Raw genomic sequence first — 23,131 nt, 5'->3', positions numbered from 1 at the left:
GGAGCGCGCCGACTCGCCCCGGGAGGCGGGGAATAGCCGCCCGGAGCCAGTCAGAGAGAAGGCGGAAGGAGCCGCCCGGGGGCGGAGCTGTGAAGCGGTGGGCGGAGCTGCGACGAGGCGCGGCGGAAGTGCGCACCAGCCGAGGCGCTGATTGGCTGCCAGGGAGGCCTGCCGGCCTATGGGCGAAGGAAGAGGGCGGGTCCCCGGTCGCGGTCTCCGCCGCGGCGGGCGCTGCCGGCGGGTCCCCGCACCCGGGCCCGGGCACGCGCTGCCCCGCTCGCCGTGAGCTGCCGGGGCGCGCTGGGGGCACCGAAGGAGCTGCGGCCTGTGCAGCGGCCGCTGCCGGGCTCCCGGACCCCGCTGTGATGAGCAAGGCACAGCTCGCAGGCTGCCCCGCGTGTGTGTCACGGAAACGGGTGTAAATGAACCTGGTGCTCCGGGGCTGGTGCTCCCGACCCGACCTCGTTAATTGCGGGGGCGTCCGCAGGGGCCGGCGGACCCGAGGGGAGCCGGGCTGCCCGGGGCCCGAGGTGAAACTGCTCCCCCGGGCTCCCCCAACAGCGGCTCTGGAAGTTTTCTGAAAATAAACGAGACTTGAGCGAGCTTCCCGTTAACCGGAAAACGGGAGGGATTGCAAGAGCAGTCTCTGCACGGAGAGGAGCTCGTCCTGCTTGGCGCGGCAGGCAGCGCCGTTTTTACATCGCACCTGCCCTTCTCCCCGTACGAAATGAACGGCGGTGGGATCCTGCACTGCCCAGGCTCGTTACTTCTGGGCTGTGCCCCCGGCGCTGTGGAGACTGAGCTCAGTGCTTTCTGGATGAGGCTCGGTGACTAATCAAAGAACAGCACGCTCAGCTGTACAAAAGTAGAGGGTTAGAGACTGGGATCCTGCTACTGACCCTGCACATCTGGACAAGCTGCTGCCTCATTTTCTTCTAGCTCGTTAATCCTCCCCCGCAGCGCTTTGGGGTCATTAGATTGGAAATGCCGAGCGCAGTTGGAGGCAGGTACGTGGCGTTCGTTAGCTCCAGCTGGAAGCCAGGCAAAACATGTAATTTGATAAGAATGCGTTTGGGAAGGAGCCGTGACCGGCACTTGTAGGTGCCAGTCAGCCGGCGCAGCGCTAACGAGGATCGTCCTGAGCCAGCTGCGCTGCCGCTGGTGATGTCAGCGGAGTCCTGGCTGCATCCAAAATCCTTAATCTGTCTTATTGACAGTGTTTATGAGCAAACACCATGCACGTGGTTGTGGAGAGGATGTGGGAGCCAGCAGGACCGAGGCTGGCGGGAGAACGTGACACATCCGGCTGTGCTATTTAAAACCAGCGATGTGTTCAGCCCGTTCGGCTGGAGTCTTGTGCCCTTCAGTCCGGCAAAGCGTTCGCTGGAACGGGGGTGGAACGGCCAGCACGAGGGTTTCTGAGAAATTTACTTTCTTGGTGATTCCACAGCTTGTTGCAAAGAATGGTGACAATCACTGACGAACAGCAGATGTCGTTTGGGGAACTCACTCGTCCCGTGTGCTCTGCCCTAATTTTAATGTCAAGTGATCTCTAAGGCTTTTGTCTGCAATGGGGTTTCTCACTTCGCCTTGTTCTATCATAAAGTCTGTGCTGCAGACAACTGGCAGCCCGAATCCCAGCGCATGCTTTGAGCCATCATTTTGGAAGGAATTTCAGATTTTGGAGGGAACTGGTGCCGTTGCAGAGCTCCAGGAGTTCTTGGTTTGCATGCTGCCTTCCTGCACGGCTTTGCTTTGGTCTGTTGGGATACATGAAATTGGCTTCATAGACTCGAGTCTCTTTGCTTTTCTGGTCACTGGAGGCTGCGGGGGGGGAAACCTGAGTCCAGGTCATCCTAGAGCTGCAAAAATGGGTGCAGGGCTTTGGAATGCAAAGGGCCAAAAGATTCCTGCCTCTTTAATTGCTCACTGTGGCAACAGCAGTATAGACCTTATGAAGTGTTCCATGTCTGAGCAGCTGTTGGTAAAACTGGATTTGATTTGTCCCGTCACTCGTACGTTGTTATCGCTAAGGCATCAGCTTCCATCCCGCAGCAACGTGGCCGGTGTCGCCCGCCTGTCCCCGTGCCCACGGGGAGCGTTGGCGCTGTGTAGGATCCTCTGGCTCACCGCGCCGTGGGCTCGCCGCGCGGATGTGGGGCTGCGTTTCCGTGTGCTCCGGATGCCAGCGCGGATTTTGGAAGGAACGGGCAGGAGAGCCCGTGTGCCCGCGGCCGTGCTGGCGCCAGCCCCTTCGCCTGCTCCCGGGGACTCGCTCGCCGGCGGAATCGCTTCTTTTTCTCTAGATGCGAAGCGCTGGAGCCGTTGGGCTGGATGCTGCCGGGCGGGGCTCCCGTGGGGGTCCCGGCGGGGCCGCTCCGCCGAGCCCCGGGGCCGCCCCTGTGCGCGGAGCGGCGGGCGGAGCGGCCCCGCCCCGGGCCGGCGGGGGCGGCGCGGCGCAGGCCCCGGCCCGGCTCCATAAGGCCGCGGGGCCCCGGCCGGACCCAGCGCCGGGCGGGAGGGGCGCTGCGGACGGGGACCGCCATGGCCGGGGCCTGGGCCCGGGCGGCGCGGAGCTGCCTGTGCCTGCTGCTGCTGGCCGTGCCCGGGCAGCCGGGCCGCGCGGGTGAGTGACCGGAGCGGGGCGGCGCCGCGGCCGGGCCCCTGCGGGGATCGGGCCCCTCCGCGGGGTCGGGTCCCCGCCCCGTCACCCCCGGGCCCGGCCTGGCTCCGGGGCCAGCCGAGGGGCTCCGGCCGCCGCCTTCCCTTCCCTTCCCTTCCCTTCCCTTCCCTTCCCTTCCCTTCCCTTCCCTTCCCTTCCCTTCCCTTCCCTTCCCTTCCCTTCCCTTCCCTTCCCTTCCCCGGCCCGGGGGTGCAGGTGCGGTGGGAGATCCCCCGTTCCTCCTGCCGGAGCCGGGGGTCCCGCTCCGCCCGCGGTGCTCCGGGCCGGGGGATCGCCCCTGGCCGCTCGCGGGTCGCAGCGTGTGCCGGCCCGGGCGGAGCAGGGTGACACCACCGGGCCGTGCGGGGGCCGGCTGTGCTGCCTGGGGGGCGTTGCGTGTGCCGGGTGGGGCGGGGGCAGCGCGGCCTTTGTCCTGACCTGACCCGCGGTCAGCGACCTCGGCCGGTGGGCTGGCGGCTCCCGCACTGCTGCTCGGGTCTGTAGGTGTGCGGGGAGCCGCGGCCTCTCTCGGCACCCCCGGGCCGGGCCGTCCGTGCTGAGGCGCAGCAGGTGACAGTCCGGGTAGGGACAGCCCGTGACACCTGCCGGGGGGTGGGCAGGGCCTTCACGGGCCTCCAGAAATGATGGTGTGAGCGGATCCCGACTGCAACTCTGTCATTTCCCCTGCCCAAGATGTGCAGCTCTGCGTGGAGGTGACAGAACACGCGTTTGAAGGGACAGAGCAGGGACCCGTGTCACCCCCTCTCTGCCTGGGTGGCCTGAGGCCGGACATGCCGCGCTGGGGCACCTGCTGTCCCCAGGGAGGACGGGGCTGCATCCTGGAGCCATCGCTGAGGTCATGAGTGGGCACTGCTCCCTTAATGGGCTTTTAACGAGCTGATGCTCTGCTCCCTTTACGAGCTCTTTATGAATTGAAGCAGTTTATGGGCTTTTATGATGCTGATTCTGATGTTATATATACACAACGGGCAGACGTGTCTCCTCTGTTGTCGTTTTCCTCCTCTGTGTTTATCATTAATGCATGGTTTAGAGCCCGGGCTCCCTGACTGCGGAGTCTCCCCCGCCGCTGTTGGTGCTGCGGCGCGCTGCGCTCTGTTGGGTGTCTCGGCGTGGGGCGCTGCGCTCGGGTCCCGTGTGAGCCGTGGAAGGCGGCTCGTGGCCCTGGTGGCGGTGGCACGGCGCGTGGGCGCTGCCCCGCCAGGACAAAAGGCTCGGACGGCGCATCTGGGGCTTATCGGATGCTTGTGCTTCCAGTGGACTGGTTGGTACCAGTGCTGAGGAGCACTATCTTAGTTCCACCTGCGGGTGGGAGGAAACACGGGTCAAGAGTCCCCGGTTGTGTCGCAGCTGACAATGCCAGCCCTGCCACGGAAGATAACAGATAGCAGATGAGATAACAGACCTGCGCGTCTCAGGTCTGAGTGTGAGGAGGGGGGAGAAACGAGTCACCTGTTTCAGGTTGTCCCTGGCATCGCCGGCGTTCGGGTTGGAACGTCGGTGCTGTGGGCGCTCCCGGTAAACAGGGATATGAGGCAGATGTGGGCTGTTACCGGAAGCTGCTAATTGAAAATCCCTGAATGAACATAATCGTATAGCAATGTGTAGCCTTAAGGGATCTGTACAGTGTCGATTTTCCCCTCGTGTTCTTGTCCATAGGCGGCCGCGGCGTTTGGCTGTGTAATTCATGAAGAAGCCATCCGGCGCTGCCACAGGCAGGGACCGTGGTTTTTGCGTCTTGGTCTCTTCCTCAACACTTGCTGCTGTATCCACATCAGGATGTTGTAGCCACGCTTTACCGTTTCTTGAAGGAATTCTTGAAGTGTCTGAAGGCTTTGGTTTGAGTTGCTGGGCCGATGCAGAGTTCGGTTGAGATGATTCCTTTGTTCAGGACGCTGCCTCCCCAGGCTGCAGCCATCGGGACAGTCCCTCAGCGGAGCAAAGAGGGGCTCTGCTTATTTCTTCCATGTGAAGAATAAAAGGACACAATTTCAGTGTAGCCGGCGTTGCCTCTTGCAGTGCTTTGTTTCCAGAAAAAGGAAGTGGGAAACTCTGTAATTTTTGCATGTCTTGATCATTCTCATTTCTCAAGCTGAAATGAAACAGTTTGTTTGCTCGACTGCGCCGGGTTCTGTGATGAGCGAGTTCGGCGTGGTTACTGTGGAGGCCGGCGCAGAGGCCGCGCCGCCCGAGCAGAGCGTTCCTGTGCCGCCCGAAGGAAGTTCTGGGAGTTCAGTGTCCTCATTAACATCCAGCACTCCAGTAATGTGCTGAGAGAAATTAAGTTAACCGCTCTTGTCGGCTTTAATAGTAAACAGATATTTCAGGTGAGCAACCAATGGGTAGGTGAACTTGCCTCTCTTGCCATGGCAGCTGGGCATCTTCTGCCTCCCGAAAAGGCGCTGGGACCGGAGCCGTGCCTGGCGTGAACACTGGGCTCAGGGAGGGAGGAGGTGGAAGAGAAGCCCCGAGGAGGAGCAGGAGAACAGCTGGGCTGCTGTTCCGGGGTTTGGAGCGTCACCAGGACACCCTGCAGCCTTGAAACTGGAGGAGACGTTCCTACTTCTAGCATGCTTTTGAAATATAAATATCCGTGAGTGGACTTGGATGGTACCTACATAGTGAAAGAGAGATTTTTGCTTCCGCTGACCTGCACAGTAGATCTTGCCGCGGCCGCCATCGTAGCGCAAAGGCCAGCTGCGCCTAAAAATGATTTTCCTGGCGTGTAAACGGCCTAAAGACAAGGAGGGCAACGTGCTGGATGTCGGGGGTGCTGGTTGGAGATGCTGTGCGGGACGGAGGGTGGGCTCCTGGCGCTTCTCCTGAGCCTCCGCTGCCCACGTGTCGCGTGGGTGGTGCAGCCGGCCTCATCTGTTAATTGGAATTGATTATAACAATGGCTAATATAATGAGTTTGTGTATCTAATGCCTTAGCAGTGTGCAGCTTTTGACTCAGCGGTGCGCACAACTCACGGAAGAGTACAACTCATCGCTGCTAACCGGCGCTCTGGGTTTCACGTGGTTTTGGTCAGGCCTCTGCATTTGTAGTGAAGTGGCCAATAGTCCCTGGGGTGGATGTGGCACAGGACAAACCCGACGCACGCATTAGCAATGCCTAATTCTGCGTGCTGCTGGTTTGTTCCTGGCCCCCTTCCCTCTCTGGGGGTTTGGGTGAATTGCAGAGCAAGGGAATGGCTGCGCTGGGTGTCCTCCCGCGGGTGGGGACGGCGGTTCCTGCGCACCCCTGGTCTGTCTGCAGCCTGAGCCGCTCGGCTGCTCACACGCGACGAGCTTGTTTTGGTGAAATCGGTGTGTTCTGTGGTGTAACAGTCTAAACGTGCCCGTTTGTTTGTCTCCGTTGAAGGGTGCGTGTTCGGCCTCTCTGCGCGGCTCGGGAAGGGGTTTTGGTGGGGCGGCGGGGCTCGCCCGGGGTCTGCGCAGCCGGCACGGCCGCGGCGCCTTCCCGTGGCTTCACGCTCTGGCACGCCGTGGGGCCAGCGCGAATTCCTGCCGTGGGGCTGGGCCGGGAGGGGACCGTGACTCACGTCTTCCCAGTTGCGGGCAATTAAAGGCAGTCTTTAATGAGGATGAGGTACATATAGGGGTTGAAATAGGTTTTTTTTTCTCCTTGGAAATACAATCTCATCCAGCGTTACACCCAGAAATGAATGATAATCAGCGTGTTCTCAGTGCCGATGTGCACCACGACCCGGCCAGAGCACGAGGCACCCGAGCACCAGGAGTTCTGCAAGTTACTGAAAGATTTGTGCTTGAGAACCACACTTACTGTATTACAGTGGAGGTTCTCAAAAGGAGTGGAGAAAAAGCTACAAAAAATAGCGTATCTTAGGAAAACAGAATATCAATGTCTTGAAACATCTTACATGGAAAACAGCTGAGGATCTGGGTTTGGTTTTTTGCTGTCACTTCTGCCTTTCTGTAATTGTTATGAGTTAAACCAGCTTTACGTTGTCCTGCGGGTATCCGGACTGCAAGCTGCCGTGTCCTGGCTGGGATTCCGCCTGGCGCTGGGGGGGCCAGAGCCAGCGTGTGCGTGTCCCTGGTGGGACCGGCTCTGGGTGCCGGTCACCGGGTGCCGGTCACCGGGTGCCGCTGGGACCGGGCGGCAGCATGACCCCTGGTTCAGGGTGCGTGTTTCTCGGGCACAGGCGTGTTCCCTTTGGAGGCAGGAGGAGGGGTCAGGCGCAGCATCGTGTCCTGCGTGTTCTGATTTCTGCTCCGTTGCACTTGTCCCTTTCACTGGATTTTTGATTCGCTGCTCCGGTGCCCTCCTTGAGGGTGCTGGTGACGTGTGAAACGGCGCGGGGGCATCGGTGCGGGGGCAGCGCCGGAGACACCTGCACGGAGCGCTGCCGTGCCCGCTTCCAGCCCCGCGGAGCCGCCTCGTCCCGGTGAGAACCCGCTAAACAAACGCTTGTCTCTTCTCCGCTTCACCAGCCTTGTTGTCAGTTCGGTCTGTACTGAACGTGAGGGAGAAAGGGTATTTTTTGCCAGAAGAGGAAAGAGAACTGAAATTTATTTGCATTCGGTTTGAACTTTTAATGTGAAGGCCACTTTTCTCTTTTTAGTTCCAGTAGAAAGCAAGGTGGTGCCTTCCTACCCTTATATTTTATCTGGTAATAGGAAGCACTGTGTTAGTCAAGACAAACACACCCTCCTCCTCTGCTGAATTGTGCCCACAATGAGGGGAACAAGTCACCGTACCTGCACCCGGCTCCTGCAGCGGCGGTGACGGGGAGCGGGGGCCTGTCCGTGCTCGGAGGGCTGGGAATCGCCCCGTCTGCGCTCTTCCCAGAAATCCCCCCCAGCTTCACTGGCCTCCTATGGTTTATGCCTTTGTTTTCTGCTTCCGAACAGCTTTTGGGGAGGGACGCGGCTTTGGGAGCGCTGCGGGTGAGCCGGCGCGGCTGCTACTGCGGCGTGTGTCCTCAGAGATGCTCCGGAACCGTCCGGGTGCCGCGGGGTCACGTCCCCGATAACGAGGGCACTTGTGGGTGGCAACGGGAGGTGACAAGTGCAGAGCAGCGACGCGCGAGAGCTCGGGACTGGGTGCGAGTGGAACGTGTGGTGGGAAACGGCAGGTGGGCAGAGGTGTTTGGGGAGGGGGGACTCTGGTGGGTCCCCCTTCCCTCCCCTCTTCTCAGGCCGGGGGGCTGTTACACTGTGTCATAGCTGCTGCAGCCTGTGAACGTAAGGGCTGTCTTCAGGAACTTTATCTCTGATTTTTTGTACCTTTTTCCCAACAATCACTGTAATTAATGAAGCTCCCACTGTGCTATGTGCACTATGTTGTTCCTCTGCTTGTGTGGCAATAGTGCTGTTTTACAAACAGGTGCACTGCGTTGCATCCACGTGCCCCAAAGGGACGCACACCCCGGATGTGTGGGGTTGTTTCTGGAGACAGGCGGTGACACGGGGGCGGCTGTTCCCTTCCCCGGTGTGCGGGTCGGGGCGCTCCAGTGAGTTCACTGACTGCATCGCCGTGAGCCGCTAAAACCGCGGCTCTGATCCCGCTGCAGCCCCGGGGCCGACCTCCCGCAGCGGGAAGAGCGTTCACATCTGCGCCTGTTGTTGTTTACACTCTCGATATAGAACAGTTGCTTGCCTTCTAAAGGAAACTTGGACTGTAGGCTTTTGTTTGGTGGTTGTTCAGTCAGGGCATCTGGCTGATGTTGCATATGCAAACAATGTATAGAGTGATGTAAAGCACAGGACGCCTGGTTGTGGCGCTTCCCCGTGCCCTTGGACGAGTTCTGTGTGCGCTGCCCTGCTTTGGGAATGCTCCGGTTGCCGCTGATGGGAGGCGGTGCCGTGCGAGACAGACACTTGTCAGACGGTGATTGGAGCTGTTTCTGCTCTGCTTTCTAGGTTTCCAGCAGGTTTCTCTCTTGTCTTCCTATGAAGTCGTGGTCCCGCAGAGGCTGGGAAGAGAACGGCGAGAGGCTTCCAGCGTCTCCTCAGCGCAGGTACTGGGCAGTCCTAAAAATGCTTTCCGTTTGGTATCTGTGTCCTAGTGCGGTCCACCCAAAAGTGACCTGAAATGCCACAAAACGCCGCCGGACTCGTCTGGGGCAAACGAGCATCCGTCTTTACAAAACGCATTACATCTAGCGTTGCCTTTAGCTGTGCTGCACTAAATACCTCCCTGCTGCAGAGCCTACGGGTTGCTGCAGTGCATCTTTGATCTGGGTGTAAAAGTTGCATAAGGAGGGTTGTGAAGCACTAGGAAGAGTTTCGGAGAGGTGGTAGAATCGTTATCCTGGGAGCTGCTCACAATCTGGCTGGGGGGGCCCTGGGCAGCGCGGGCCGGCTCTGTAGCCCTGTGAGCAGGGCTTGGACCAGCCAGCGTCCAGCAGCACTTGCCAACCTGCGTTGTTTTGCTGTAGCCACGTAACCAAGGGCTGCGCACTTGCAAGTGTTTGCATTAGACCAACTGCTTTTATGGAATTTAGTTTAGTCACAAATCTTACAAACATTGGCAGAATTTAATGTTAACAAAAATGCCTTGCAGTTTATTGCAGTCGGTGACTAGAGCTCCTGCTGCGATATTTAATGTGGTGGTCATGCGACTCGGCTTATCCACTTAGTGCTGAAGGCCCCTGGTTGCTGCGTGTGGCACTCGGCTGGCGTGGGTCTGTGGAACCTGAACATTCCCGGCTCACTGGGAATGTTCAGTAATAAACGGTGCTGTCCTCCTCCAGCTGTAGCCAAGAGTTTTTCTGTGGAACAAGCATAAGGAAACCACAAAGCTATTTTGAATTCGCTTCCTCCATGTGGCTGGTCCCCGCGTACCCAGGCGGGGATGCCGGGTTGCGGACGGAGGTTTCGGGCTGGCCCGCGCGCCTGGTGCGACCTGCAGGGTGGAAGGGGGGTTTCTTAGCTCGGTGTCTGTCAGTCCCAGCGTGTGGACGTGTCCGCTGGACGCGGGGAGCCCGGGCGGACCCGGCGGCTGTGGCAGCGTCTCGCTGCAGGAGCTGCCGGAGCCCCCGGTGCCCGCGTGACGGGACGGGCAGCTCAGAGTCCTGCATCCTCTAGGAACCGGTTCACGTTTCATTGGTGTCAGCTGCGTCTCCAGCAGCTGCAGCCCTGTCTGTAAGGGGTGACAGTGCAGAGCAGTCCCGGCTTGCAGAGGGTGACAGCAGTGCTGGGGACGCTCTAGTCATAGCGGTGATCGAGCTCTCGGAGGCTGTTTTCTGCCAAAATGTTGTTGATTTCAAAGAGCATTGTGTTCATTAACATGAGTAAAATGCAACGTTTTTATCTTCAGGACAAGGTGTCGTATGCAGTTGAGATAGAGGGAAAAGAACACACAATACATCTAGAAAAGAACAAGTAAGTGATGAGTTCTTAAGATTGTTAAATCCCACGTGTGGTGTCCAGATAACGGGTTCTGTGCGCTCCGGTTCTGGAGGCGCTCTGAGCAGCGCGGTTGCACCAACAGAGCGGGAGGCAAAGAGCGTGGAGCCGCGGACGCGTGGCCGGCGGCCAGCAGCGCGGGGCGGTGCGGCCCGGCGTCCCGCGGGGGGGGCGGCGCTCGGGCGGCGCAGCGCGGCGCGCTCCACTCACGGCTCAAAATAAACAAACCGAACTCCATTCCGAGTCAATCTTTTCCCTTTCCTCTGCGTTTTGTGTGTTGTTTTAGGGATTTCTTTCCTGTCTCAGTAGCACAAGAATACTAATAAATGAGGAAGCTGACCTTGTATCCCAAGGCCTTAATAACCGTAACTTACAGACAATCTAGATGTCTGTCTTAAGCTTAATTTTTAAAGGGCTGCTTGCAGCAACAGCAAGTTACCATTTATCAGGCTATTGCTTCTTAGAACCGCCCTAATCATAGACAAGGGACGTAATTATCTAAATGTACAAGCCCCCGGGGGTTCCCTCGGAACGGTGGGAATTGAGTGGGTCTACGGTCGGGGTCAGCAGCGGTGGTCGTGGGAGGCTGTCCCAGCGCGCCGCCCTCCGGCACCGGGCAAGGGGAGCCACGTGCAGCAGATCTGTGCAGCACTGCTGTGATTATGTTTTCCTGCATAAAAGCAAGCTTTTAGCACAATTTAATTGGTTTTGATGCTTGTTTTAGTTATCCGGAGTGAGGTGATTGATCTGATTTCATCAGTAGTTCTGCCAGCCTAATATCTTGGGATTTGCTGTGGAAATGCACAATTTCTTTGTTAATTTTGGAGGGTTTTCCTTTTGAATGTTCTCTTGTTTAATTGCAATAGTCGTTTCATGAAATGCTCCTCGTATTCCCTCTCCCCTTTCCTTACAGAGAACTGCTGCCCAAAGATTTCACAGTTTATACCTATAACAAGGAGGGAAAGTTGCAGTCTGAGCGCCCAGATGTCCAGGTAGGATTTCCATCTTACACCCTTGCTGAAGGTGACCGAGCAGCTCCTTGTGTCCGAGTCCTTGGGCGGTGAGGGAATTCTTAGGTGCACGTTGGCAAAGGAAGTTCTGTTACGTTGTGGAGCTAGAAGTGCGTTAGAAGCTGCGGACTGCGGAGAAAAGGCGTGTGGTAGATTTGACGTGAAGCGCGTGATGTTCCGCAGTTGTAGCGGGCGGCGGGCGCGGCTCCACGCCGCGGGGCGGCACGGGGCGCGCGGGTGGGCGGCGTGTGACGGCCCCTGTCTCCCCGTGCAGGATCACTGCCACTACCAGGGCTACGTGGAGGGCTCCCCGGACTCGGCGGTCGCCGTCAGCACCTGCTCAGGGCTCAGGTAGCGCCGCGCGTCTCGCCGAACCTCACGCGCGGTCCCTGCCCGGTTTTAGCCCCAGCTCAGCCCGGCGGGGTCGGCGGCGCGGGGCCGAGCTGCGGCGCTCCGTGCCCTCGTGCAGCCCGCCGTGATCTGTGCTGTCCCCGATTCACGTCGCTAGCAGATACTCACAATGCCATTAAATAAGCTGAATAACGCTGAACAATCAGAGCACAGTTACATTGTCCGTTGACACAAATTTTGGCTTATTTTCTGATTTGTGTAGATGGTTACTACAAAGTGCAAACATGGGAAGTTGGACACTAGTCTGCAAATTTTGCAGAATTGTCCTTTATCTTGTATGCTTCAAATGTGATTGGAATTTTTTTCTGCTTTGAGCTAATGTCTGTAGGTTTTGGGACACTGATTTTTTGCAGTGCCATGTCGAACACCAGAGTGGCCATAGTGTACTGGAACTAAAACATTGCTGCTTGAGGCTTGTGATTTAATTACTGGGGCATTGCAGCCTCTTACAAAAACGTTTAATTTAGTGTATTTATGAGGCCCTGTCCAGTGAAAGGCTGCTTTCAGGCTTGAAATGAGGCATGCTGCTTTGCAAGAACTGAGATACGCCTTAGTTATCAAAGAATAACTGTTCCTTTGTTCTACTGTGAAAATCTGAGTAAGTGTCCTCTATGCTCAGCGCAAGAATTTCTCATGCTCTACTGTATTTCAGGGGTTTGGTGACAATAGGGAACATCACCTACGGGATTGAGCCCATGGATCCCTCTTCTGGCTCTGAACACATTTTGTATCGGTTGGATGACGTGAAGAAGGAGCCCACGGCGTGTGGGGTAGCGGCCGCGGATGGCGAGAGGGAGCGCGCAGAGGACCCCCGTCCCAGCGTGACGCAGCTGCTGCGGGTGAGTGCCGCGCTGTTCTCCCGCAGGCCCTGTAGTGGCTTTTGTGAGCGCTCAGCTCAGAGTGGGGAAGCGGCTTATCAGATTTCCTGGGGCTTAGCACATACCTGACGGGCTCTGGGTCGGGGGCCTTGGTGCTGCTGCGGAGCTGGGCTCCTGAACAAGGCGGCTGCGGTTCCCCGGTGCTGCCGCGCGCTGTGCTGGTCGGGTGTTCACGGGCAGAGCTTTTTGGGGCTGTTCGAGGCGGAACGCGGCCCCCGCCGGGGAGGTTTGCTAGCGCAGCGCTGCACCAGAAGCCAGCAGAGCGTCATGGTGCTGATTCTGCTCTCCTGACAATCAGAGCAGCGGCTGGGTGTGGAGGTGGGTGTTGTTCAGAGACGGCTGTGCAGGAACAGCACCACAGCGACTGAAAAGCGTCGTGTTGGCGTTTTCCTGTTAGTACCTTTCTGCTCCTTTACAAAAGCGTACGGTGGCTCTCCAAAGAAACCTGTGTGAAAAGCGGAAAGATCCTTTGCTTTTGAAACACAGGAAGGCATTGTGCAGCTAAATTTTAGTGTAAAACAGGGTGAAATTGTCATTGTGTTGGATTACAGCCTGGGTTTGGCTTGTTTTCCTCTTGGCACCGTGTGCTTTGGGTGTGTCTCAAACCACTGGCTCTAGCAAGTGAAATATGACGACTGTTATTTTTCCCTTACACTTGAATTGGTAAAATTAAAGTTGTCTAACGCTTCTTTCCACAGAGAAAGAGAGCAGTCCTGCATCAGACAAGATACGTGGAGCTGTTCATAGTTGTGGATAAAGAAAAGGTGGGGGCTGTGTGTCACTCCTCCGAAGGGGCCGGGGCCAGCACAGGCGCCGCAGCCGGGGCTGCGGAACCGCAGGGCGCAGCACCGCGCTCCGTGCCGCTCGGGCAGAGGGGACCCCGTCAGACACGGGGCCTTTGTCAGCAAAGCCTGGTAACGTGGGGAGGACACGCGGCAAGTCTGCCCTGGCTGTTTGCTCCCGAGTGCCGAGCCGTTGAGCGACAGCAATGAAGGTGCTGCTGTCTGGATTAGCATCTTCTTGGCAGAAGATTTGGAGCCAGGCAAAACTGTTTTTCATGTCAGGAGTCTTAAAACGTTTTGTTCTTATTTTCGTAACTCTTTATCTTTTCGTGACTAAGTTTCTTTGTCTTGCAGTTTGAGGATTTTGGGAAGAGCGAAACAGAAGTAAGAGAGCACATGGTGCAGCTGGCAAACTTCCTCGACAGTGTAAGTGGGAGCGTTTCTGCTTTGGGTTTTCTTATAGTGTGGCATTTAGGCGTTGATCCTGTAGCTGATGTAAGGCGAAATCACAGTGATGTGAATTGTGTCCTAACTTTTTAAGAAATGGCAAACCCAAGCAGAAAAAGTAGATTCTTGCAATTAGACGTGTAACGCCAAACCACTTCTTACCCGAAGGTCTCCAGAAATATTTCTCTTTTTTTTCCCCCAGATGTACATCATGTTGAACATCCGCATTGTGCTGGTTGGTCTGGAGATCTGGAAGTATGAGAACGTAATTAGCACAGACGGAGGTGCTGGCGACGTGCTGGCAAACTTTGTGCAGTGGCGAGAGAAGAATCTGGTGCTGCGCCGGCGACACGACAGCGCCCAGTTCGTTCTGTGAGTGGCGCTTCCTCCCCCTCCGCTCCTGAGGAGCTTATTCTATTCCTGTCTGCCGTAGTGCCAGAAGCAGCTGCTGTGTCTCAGCAGAGAATCCAGGGCAATCCGCTGTGGTTTATGTACTCGTGTAAATACTCCAAGTCAACTTAAGCTTTTTAAAGAAGGTTTCAGTGGTCCTTGAATCTTGCGTCCTTGCGTTTTAATGGAGAAGTTGTTTCTGCAGTGTGTCACGCATGGTGTGTGCTTTGACACGTGCCGTCGTTCTGTCCATCCCTCCTGCCTTAAACAAGCTGGGAGCACCCTGCGCTGCCGTGTCTGCCCTTCCAGGACGCGAGTCCCTGCGGGCAGGGGAGGGCGGCGGCGCGAGCAGCGCTCCCGTGCTGGCGCTGGGGAGCTGGGAAGCCCGTATTGTGTGCCCCGCGGGCAGAGCGATGCGCTGGGCGCTGCCGCACAGGCTGTGCCGCTGGCGGTGCTGGTGCCGTTGTGGTGATCGCTTTGCCCTTGTCTCCCCGCTGTAGGAAGAAGGGCTTCGGGGGCACGGCGGGAATGGCCTATGTCGGAACAGTGTGCTCCAAGAGCCACGCGGGAGGCATCAACGTGGTGAGATACCGTCAGTGATACTGTGAATGTGATCCAGATAAGGGTTTTGCACTCCAGAAATCTTCCCGGTCGTGCACAATCTGTCATAACTAAGCTGAAGTGGCTTTTCTGTGGTCCCCAACCATTTCTGGCCCTTCCATGATATCTGGACCACAGCTTCCCTGTGGTCTGCTGCTCCCTCCTCGCTGTGCAGCACTCAGGAAGGGCCAGGACTTGTCTCCCGATGTCCTGAGCTCTGGGTGCTCTCTGGGCTCTGCTGGAGCTGCGCAGTCGCTGCGGCTCACCGGCCTCTTTGTGTGAGACTGCAGAGCGTTAATGAATTGCTGATCTCAGATAATTGGCAATCCCAGCAATCTTGTTTTCTTGGACTAGTGACAGAAGTACTGCAATTGGAGTTTGCCTATTTAAGGAGATTTGGGCTGGTGTGGAGAGCTCTAGTTCTTGTGTTCGTATTGCAGCTGTGCTGGAAGGCAGAGCTCGTCAGGTACTGTCCCAAATATGTTTAAGGGCTCTGATTACTCGTCAAATAACATGCACGTGGTTGGAAAGCGGGCACGGCTGGTCTGAGAATCCTGTCAATGTAGAGATGGAATGACAGGAGTGTCTTTGGCACATGAGCAAACACTGACTTTCTCAGTGTACGCTGTCTGCTGATTTTCCTCTGATTTGCTCCTGTGCAGTTTGGAAGAATCAGCATACAGATGTTTGCGTCGATTATGGCTCACGAGCTGGGACACAACCTGGGGATGAACCACGACGATGAACGTGTGTGTCACTGCGGAGCAAGCAGCTGCATCATGAGCTCTGGAGCATCGTAAGTGATGACAAAGGAAAAGCCTCTCCGAGGGTCAAACCTGCCCGCCCGGGCCCTTGGATTTTGCAGGTTTCTGTCACCTTCCAAGTACTCCTGCAAGGAGCCGTGTCACGCTTGCAGCTCCCGGAGAAAGCAAGTGTTGTACAAACCGAGGGGATGCTCGTGGGCTGGCTGAGTGCGGACGTGCGCTTGTGTTCTCTGTGGCAGGGGATCGAGGAACTTCAGCAGCTGCAGCGCAGAGGACTTTGAGAAGCTGACTCTTAACAAAGGAGGCAGCTGCCTGCTCAACGTTCCCAAGCCTGACGAAACCTACAGCATCCCGTACTGCGGGAACAAGCTGGTGGATGCCGGGGAGGAGTGTGACTGTGGTTCGCCAAAGGTCTGTGGCGGGTGTCTGACAGGCGCTGGGGGGAGGACGGTGCACGGTGGGGGTGCCATCGCTGCACACTCACAGCACGTCTGCTTTCAGGAATGTGAAAGCGACCCTTGCTGTGAACCGGGTACCTGCAGACTCCGGTACGGTGCTCAGTGTGCTTATGGGGACTGCTGTAAAAACTGCAAGGTAGGAGACTCGGATGTCATATTTGGAAGTGTTCCTCGGTGGCTGGGAAAGGGGGAGCGCCGGCCTAGCCAGCGCTTCTGTGGGAGGGAGTTGTGCACGTGTGTAGCCCCCACAAGGGCTTCAGATCGGTCCCTTTTTGGTGCGTTGTGCATCAGGTGCAGTGTTCGTGTCTGCTGTAAGGTCTGTATTTTCCGCAGTTTTCTGATGCGGTTTCTCCCTCCCCTCTCTGTTTAGCTCCTTTCTTGGGGAACTGAGTGTCGTGCGAGTAACAACGAGTGTGACCTCCCCGAGTACTGCAACGGCACGTCCCAGTTCTGCCAGCCGGACTTCACCGTGCAGAACGGGCACCCGTGCCACCACGAGGAGGCCTACTGCTACAACGGCGTCTGCCAGTACTATGACGCGCAGTGTCAGGACATCTTCGGCTCGAGTAAGGGAGAGCACAGCGTTAATGTTTTTCTAGGAGACAGAGCTAAAAGAATACATTAAGTTTACTTAAAATATGTTTACTTGTTTTCCTGTTCCAAAGACCAGCCGGCTTTGGCAAATGATTTGAAATAGGTTTTTATATGGCTTAACCTTCGCTCGTTCTTCCTTTGTTACATTTAGTGCTGTGCTGGTGATCCAAGTAGTAATTTTCTTGCACTAATCTTTCCTATTACAGTGAAGCTTCTGTTATACAGGGCTGGAAAAAACCATGCAGAAATATCAGATGGTATCACGGACTCAGTGTGTGACTGTTGTTCTCTGTTTTTTGAACACGGAACCGTGTGGTGCTCACAGTTTCAGTTCTTTGCTGTTTTGATCGAGTTCTTAAGCTATGCAGGCGCATGGAGAACAGTGGGGGTAGCAGGGTAGTTGTCTGGGTGAAGGAGATGTGGTGGTGTGAGATGGTCCTTCCCTGTTTAACTCGGTTCCTCTGTCTGGGGGTGTTTGCAGAAGCCAAAGTGGCCCCCACAGTTTGCTTTGCTGAAGTGAATTCCAAGGGTGACAGATTTGGCAACTGCGGCTTCCACGGGCATGACTACAAGAAATGCTCCAGCTGGTGAGTTGAGGCCAGAGCGTCCAAAAGTTCCTAAATGTGTCATTGAGAATCCTTATTTGGGTGCTGCACACACGCAGAACAATGAGTAGCAACTCGCCGTGTTTTTGTTAGCGTAAAGAAGCGATCAGTCCGTGCTCTTGCAGCACTGAAACGAGACCCAGCTAAGTCGTGTTTGGCAAGTTGCCTTGTTCTTGTTTCCGAGCTGTGTCTTCCTCTAGAAAGAAAAGATAATTTCAAATGTGTGATAGTCTTCTCAGAATGAATTAAAGTGTCACTACAGCGTTCACGTGTTGATGTTGTAGGAACGCCATGTGTGGGAAGCTGCAGTGTGAAAACGTGAAGGCCATGCCTGTTTTTGGCATTAAGCCCGCTATTATCCAGACTCCCGTCAAAGACACCATGTGCTGGGGGGTGGATTTCCAGCTGGGCTCGGATGTCCCGGACCCGGGAATGGTGAACGAAGGCACCAAATGTGGTGATGGAAAGGTAATGAGTGAGTAAAAAGTGATTTCTTAGAGTAATAATTTGGGGTTTATGTGGATAATTTTCAGCTGCGTTGTTTCATGAGTATTTATGGACGTTGATTTTTTTTTTGGTGCCGGTAGTTAATGCAGAACCGAGCGAGCCTGTTTGTTCCCCACACCACATGGTGCATGTGCGGAAGAGATGTCGTGAGCCTTTCGTTTATAGATGAGGCCAAGGAAATGAAGAGCCAGGATCTTGGCTCTGTGAAGGGGCAGGAGCAGCGGGGCACACACAAGTGCCTTTCAGACGACTCTCGGTTGAAATGCGGCTGAACTGAAAGCCCGCAGCCCTGCGGGACCGCGGGGCTGCTGTGTGCGGGTCCTCACGGGCGCGTCTCTGCCCCCAGGTCTGCCGGCACTTCCAGTGCGTGAGCGCCTCGGTCCTCAACTACGACTGCGACGTGCAGCGGCAGTGCCACGGCCACGGGGTGAGCGGGCTTCTCCTGGGGACACTGGTCCAGAGACAGTCACGTGCAGCGCATAGACACACCTTCTCAGCCGGAGGTCCCGGTTTGACCCAGATACGCGGAAATTGTGCTTAATCAGTAGTGCCTGAAGCATTTTTTGCACCTAGGAAGTTCCCCTTCTCTGTTTAAGGCTGTAGCTACTGTGGAATAATCATGGTGCTAGGTGCAGTGATTAAGAGAGTTCTATGGGGTTCTTGGGGATGGGTTTTGCTGTGAAAAGCTGCTGTTAATGGGAAAAGTGGCTTTAGTAGTAGCAAAAAATTGGGCCAAAGTTATGTAAGTTGAGCAAGTTTTAAAACAGTGGACAGTAATTTTTAGTTTAACTGTAAAATGCTATAAAGTGTCTCTGGGCAAACCAGCCTACAGCAATATCAACAAATATTTGACTGAAGCTCTTAGGATGATATTTTTTTTGCCAGGCAAGAAGAATTCCCAATTTTTCCACCATTACTAATGTAATTTGAAACTCTGCATCTCACCAAATGAAACGGAGTAGCCGCGGTCTCCGGAAGCTCATCCCGAACGGCGCTGCGCGGTCGCAGCCGCCTGCCCGGGCTGTTCGGGCTGAGTCGCTGCTTAACGTGCTCCAGGCCCAGTGGAACGGAAGGGGCTGGGTGGATGGTCATGGCTCCTGCACATGCCTTTTAAATGTATAGAAACTAAATATTTTGATAGAGCTTATGGTGACGTTTGTGTTCAAACACAGGTGTGCAACAACAACAGGAACTGTCACTGTGACGCAGGCTGGGCCCCCCCCTTCTGTGACAAAAAGGGCTACGGGGGAAGCCTGGACGGTGGCTCTCCTTACCATGGCAAGTACTGCCGGGGGGCTGCGGTGCAGCGGGGGGGACGTGGTGGCGGGGGGGCCCTTGGACACTCTCCTCTCTGAACAGTTCCAGTGGAGACTTTGGGAACTGGGCTGGTTTAAATGCCTTCAGGTGACTTGTGCCCCCTTGGGCCGGCGTCCTCGTGGGCTCCTCCGGATCCGGGCTGGGAACTGGAGCCCCTTCCGTTCTTAGAGCCAAACAAATGACAAAATGCGGGTTCAGGCCCGTGGGTGGGAGTGTACGTGCGTCTCCACAGGGACACGCAGCGCTGAGCGGCTGCCCGGCGGCACCGCGGTGCAGGCAGGTGACGCCCGCTGGGGCAGCGCACGGTGACGAGTCGCCGCTGTGTTGATCGTCACCCAAGGAAAGGAAAGGCTGGCTTTTGTGCAGCCCGCAGAGGAGAAGTTTGCTGCATGTAAAAGGCAGAGGTTGTTAAGAACCCGGGTTCTTCACCTACAGCAAACAACGGCAGGAGAAGAGCAAGATTAAGGATCAGAGGGCAGAAGCTCTGTTTTCCTTTTTCAGTTGAGCTCACAAGATGTTCGCAGTAATGTAGTGGAAGAAAAATTAGGTATTGATTTAGTAAATCAATATGCTGTTATAGGCCAGGGTTTCACGGCATGTACAGTTCTTTCATCTTTGACCAGACAATCCTTGTGAAAGGACAATCAGAAAATAATATATTTGGGCATGTGTCTTGCACATTTACTGGATTCTTTAGTTTCTTCTTCTATGAAAAATGGAAAATAGTAGTAGAACCAGTCCTACCAAATATTCAGTGCTAAATGAGTCAAGTGGTGATAACGCTTTTTTTCTTCCATCGTTTTGTCCCCATCGGACAAAGACACCTCGCTGAGGAATGGGCTGCTCGTGTTCTTTTTCCTGGTGCTGCCACTGCTCGCAGCTGCTGCTCTGGCGTTTGCCAAGAGGGACAGGCTGAAGCGATGCTACAGGAGGTTAATGTCACGCTGCCATTCGTAAGTACGGTCTCCTTTTCACCTCCTCCTCTGCCCTTTCAAATAGTCCACAGACATTTGCTTACACGTGGTGGTGGGTTTTTATTTTTGGGTCCCATTTTGGTATAAGGTGACAAAATGAAGCTGCCATAGTCCCGAACAGAAAAGGGGTTGTGTGGTTTGAGACGTGTGGCCACGCTGTCATCCTGCCGTGTGACGTTCGCTGCGGTCGCTCACCCGCGTGGGCCCGCGTGTCCCTGTGCTGATGTGCTCACAGCGCCCCTGTGCCTGCGTTCCAGGTCCCGCCAGCCGCCGCCCCCCCGAGCAGAGGAGCAGCGAGCCCTCCCGCAGCGGGGCGTCCCGCACGGCGCGCCCTTCCCTGCCCGCGCCGCTCCCACGGTACGAACGCTGCTTCCCACCGCTTCGGTCGCTCTCTGTTACCTAAGGGAGGCAGTTTATATGAGTTTTGCCCTAATAAAAGCCTCTAAGGTATTTATTTCTTCTTTTCTGCAAATCGGGTTTTCTCTCTGCCGAGGAGGGTTGTTTCCTGGGGTGTGTGTGGTGAACTCCTCCGTTTCCCACTGTTTCAGCTTTTCCAGGGCTGTTCCTGGCCTGGCGAGCAGTTCACCTGCTCTGCTCCCCTTTGGCGCCCCCGCCAGCCCCCCGGCCCCCTCCGTGGAGCCCGGTTCTCTCTGGGTGCAACGAGCAGCCAGAGCGCTTTGCGGGACAAATCAAGTGCTTGTTATGATCAGCCTTTCTGGTTTTTCCAACATACAGTACTTTTCAGATTGCTGCTTCTTTCCACTGAGTTTCTCAGAAGGAAAGAGCAACTCTGACTTTCCCAGGTTTGTTTGTAAATGGCCTTAAATGTCACTTAACTGAGGAAACAAATATTTCCATTCCCTGTGTGAATATTTGTGAACATTCTCGCTTTGTTTTCTGTGCAGAATATGGAACCGAACACCTTTCCTGCTCCATCGTACCCGGTTAACCAGCATCCTCAGCAGGTGTACCACCCGCCCTACTACAGGACCCCGCAATACCAGGCACCGCAGCCGCAGAAGCTGCCGACAAGGTGGGTTGAGTTCTTGCAAATAACCGTTGGCAGTTTTGCTGATAGACGTAGATTGTCATTGCCTTCGTTTCTGTAAGCATTGGGGTGTTTCATCACGTCCCGTATGCACGCGGGACTGACCTTCATTGGAAGAAATTTCTCCTTCATTTCACGCTGGGGGACTAAAGCGCTATTACCCGCAGCATTCATTGTGCGCCCTGTCACAGCCACATTGAGATTAACGTGTTTCAGAACGCTTTTCTGGGGCCAGATTAGCCCTGCGCACAGGTGAATAAAATGCTTCTCAAAATAGGCAGTTTAAAAAATAAATGACTCGAAAATGTGTCATTTTGCTGATTTGTGAATGTCATTGGGGAGCCCAGGATCATTTCTCATTAACGCTGAGCAGAAGGTTTTCATTTCTCATTTGCCCGGTCCCGCCGTGGTCCGGCACTGACGCGGGTTCTGTCCCCGCAGGCCGCCGCCCCCGCAGCAGAGGAGCGCTCCTCAGGGACCCCATTACCTCCCGTCCCGGCCGGCACCGCTGCCTCCCAAATAGCTGCTGGCTCCGGGGCTCCTGTGAGCCGACGCGTTCGCCGAGACGGGGCCGGAGCCGCGGTTTTCCCTCTGGTCGTCCCGGACACCGGCCTCCCGGGGTAAGGCAGACGAGATACGGAAACGAGGAATGTGACCCTTCAAACGAAATACCTCTACCAGCGCCGCGGGGCTGCGGGCGCCCGGCCCCTCGCTCGCGGCGCCTTTGCCAAGCGCGCGCTGCCCAGCGGGACGCGCCTGGGAGTCGCTTTGGGCTCCCCCGTTCCGCGATGAGCCCCGATAACGAAATTGCCTGGTTTCTAAATGCGCAGTGAAGGACTGAAGTTGCCCGTGCCCGTTTCAGAACAAGGAGTTCTGGCTGGTTAATTTAAACCTCTTTTGCGTGGACTGGGAAGTGTTATCCATTTCCACATTGACGGCACAGGTGAAACAAGGTCTCAGCGTACTTTTTCAGAGGAAGATAAATATACTGTAAACATGTTTATGCATGTATATATGTTTATTGATGTGTAATAATGCACTTAAATTCTTACTTTCATGCTGACTGACAGTAAGCTGTGCTGTATGAGCACTAAGTTTAATGGTTTTAGATTAGTAATCATGAGTTGCTAAACGAGAATCCTTTACTAATTTCCACTAATACCATGAACGAGCAATGAAAATCAAGGTACGAAATGACACGGCCATACTTTGGTTTTAAAACCCAGGGTGCTCTTAGGTTTTAATGTGAGTCCAAAGCCTGAGCAGCAGTCCCTGCAGAACAGGGAGAAGCCAAGGCCGTCTCTGCCCAGACCCCCGGCCCCTCTGGGCTCCTCAAACAGGAGCCCGGTCGCTGCTGCCTCCTCCCGTGCTCAGAGCTGGCCCGTGGGGGTCGGGACGTGGACACAGGCCCTCGCCTTAGGCCGGACCGCCAGCCTTTCTGCACCGCCCGCTGAGCCGGACTGTGAGGCTGTGCCAGCGTTGGGCGGGAGCCGCGGTGCCGCTGCTGCTCACAGGTAGAATCTGTTACACGGACTTGCTAACATGGAATAAGCACCGGAAAGAGTGCTTGGCTTTTCACTTTGTGCCAGCCCCCGAGTGCAAACTCACTCTCTAAAACCCCATAGTATCGCCAAAAGAATTATTTTCCTCTGTAAATACATATACAAATATATATATATATATATATTTATGGAGTGTTTGCATTTGCAGTAATAAAATACTTGAACTCCTGTGATTTCCCATAAACTAAGATTTATAACACTATTAAAATCTGTAAAACATCACCTAGAATATCACCAGACATACTTGTGGGGGTCTTCTGTTTGTCCCAAGATAATTACTTCCTACTTCTCCTCGCTTTGGGCTGTCTGTCTCTCTGTCTGTCTGTCCGTTGCTCGGCAGCTGCAGGCGGCAGCTCCCGCGGGACAGGAGGGGACGCGGGGCAGCCAGCGGGGGGGATGCACTTCATTGTATTGAACCCAAACTATGCTGAAAACGGTGCCTTTTACTCGATGAGGTTTTGTACTGCGCGTGGGCCATGCCGGCAGGGTGGCGGCGCGGGGCAGCAATCCGGGGGAAGGAAACAGCCGGGATTTTACATGTGCTGAACAATGAGATGACTACTGACTTTCCTTTGTAAGTGTGCACCTGTCCCTGTGCCCGCTGCTGGGGGGACACAGTGACACCCCGCTCTGCTCCCCGCACCGCTCCGGGCTCCGGCAAAGGGCTGTTCCCCACCCCGTGTGAGAACGAGCAATAAAGCTGAGGTTTTGTACAGTGCTCTGGTCC

At 55.6% G+C, this 23,131-nt stretch overlaps 1 protein-coding gene across 4 annotated transcripts; it reads left to right on the top strand.

Annotated features, from left to right (window-relative positions):
* Positions 1 to 185: 185 nt before the first annotated feature.
* ADAM9 (ADAM metallopeptidase domain 9) lies at positions 186 to 23,119 on the top strand. 4 transcript variants are annotated; one of them, XR_010467995.1, is made up of 22 exons: positions 2,436 to 2,626; positions 8,570 to 8,667; positions 9,969 to 10,033; positions 10,971 to 11,049; positions 11,342 to 11,418; positions 12,131 to 12,317; positions 13,055 to 13,120; positions 13,493 to 13,564; positions 13,788 to 13,957; positions 14,476 to 14,557; positions 15,238 to 15,371; positions 15,579 to 15,750; positions 15,841 to 15,933; positions 16,168 to 16,363; positions 16,873 to 16,978; positions 17,281 to 17,464; positions 17,850 to 17,930; positions 18,676 to 18,782; positions 19,635 to 19,773; positions 20,052 to 20,151; positions 20,700 to 20,827; positions 21,284 to 23,119. XR_010467995.1 is itself a non-coding variant. In XM_065040789.1 (22 exons), exons 1-22 carry the CDS (start codon positions 2,545 to 2,547, stop codon positions 21,363 to 21,365), a joined length of 2,493 nt encoding a protein of 830 aa, XP_064896861.1. In that variant the 5' UTR covers positions 2,437 to 2,544; the 3' UTR covers positions 21,366 to 23,119. The 4 variants fall into 4 exon arrangements, 3 of the variants coding, with proteins under 3 accessions (XP_064896863.1, XP_064896861.1, XP_064896862.1); XM_065040789.1 differs by having other exon boundaries at positions 2,437 to 2,626; positions 18,676 to 18,781; positions 19,641 to 19,773; XM_065040791.1 differs by lacking the exons at positions 2,436 to 2,626; positions 11,342 to 11,418 and adding an exon at positions 186 to 1,007 and having other exon boundaries at positions 18,676 to 18,781; positions 19,641 to 19,773.
* The last annotated feature ends 12 nt before the right edge of the window (positions 23,120 to 23,131 follow it).

This window comes from Columba livia, chromosome 25, assembly GCF_036013475.1.
Source record: "Columba livia isolate bColLiv1 breed racing homer chromosome 25, bColLiv1.pat.W.v2, whole genome shotgun sequence".
Taxonomy (NCBI): Eukaryota; Metazoa; Chordata; class Aves; order Columbiformes; family Columbidae; genus Columba; species Columba livia.
The sequence above is the reverse complement of the archived record's forward strand: the minus strand, read 5'-3'. Positions and strand labels throughout refer to the sequence as shown.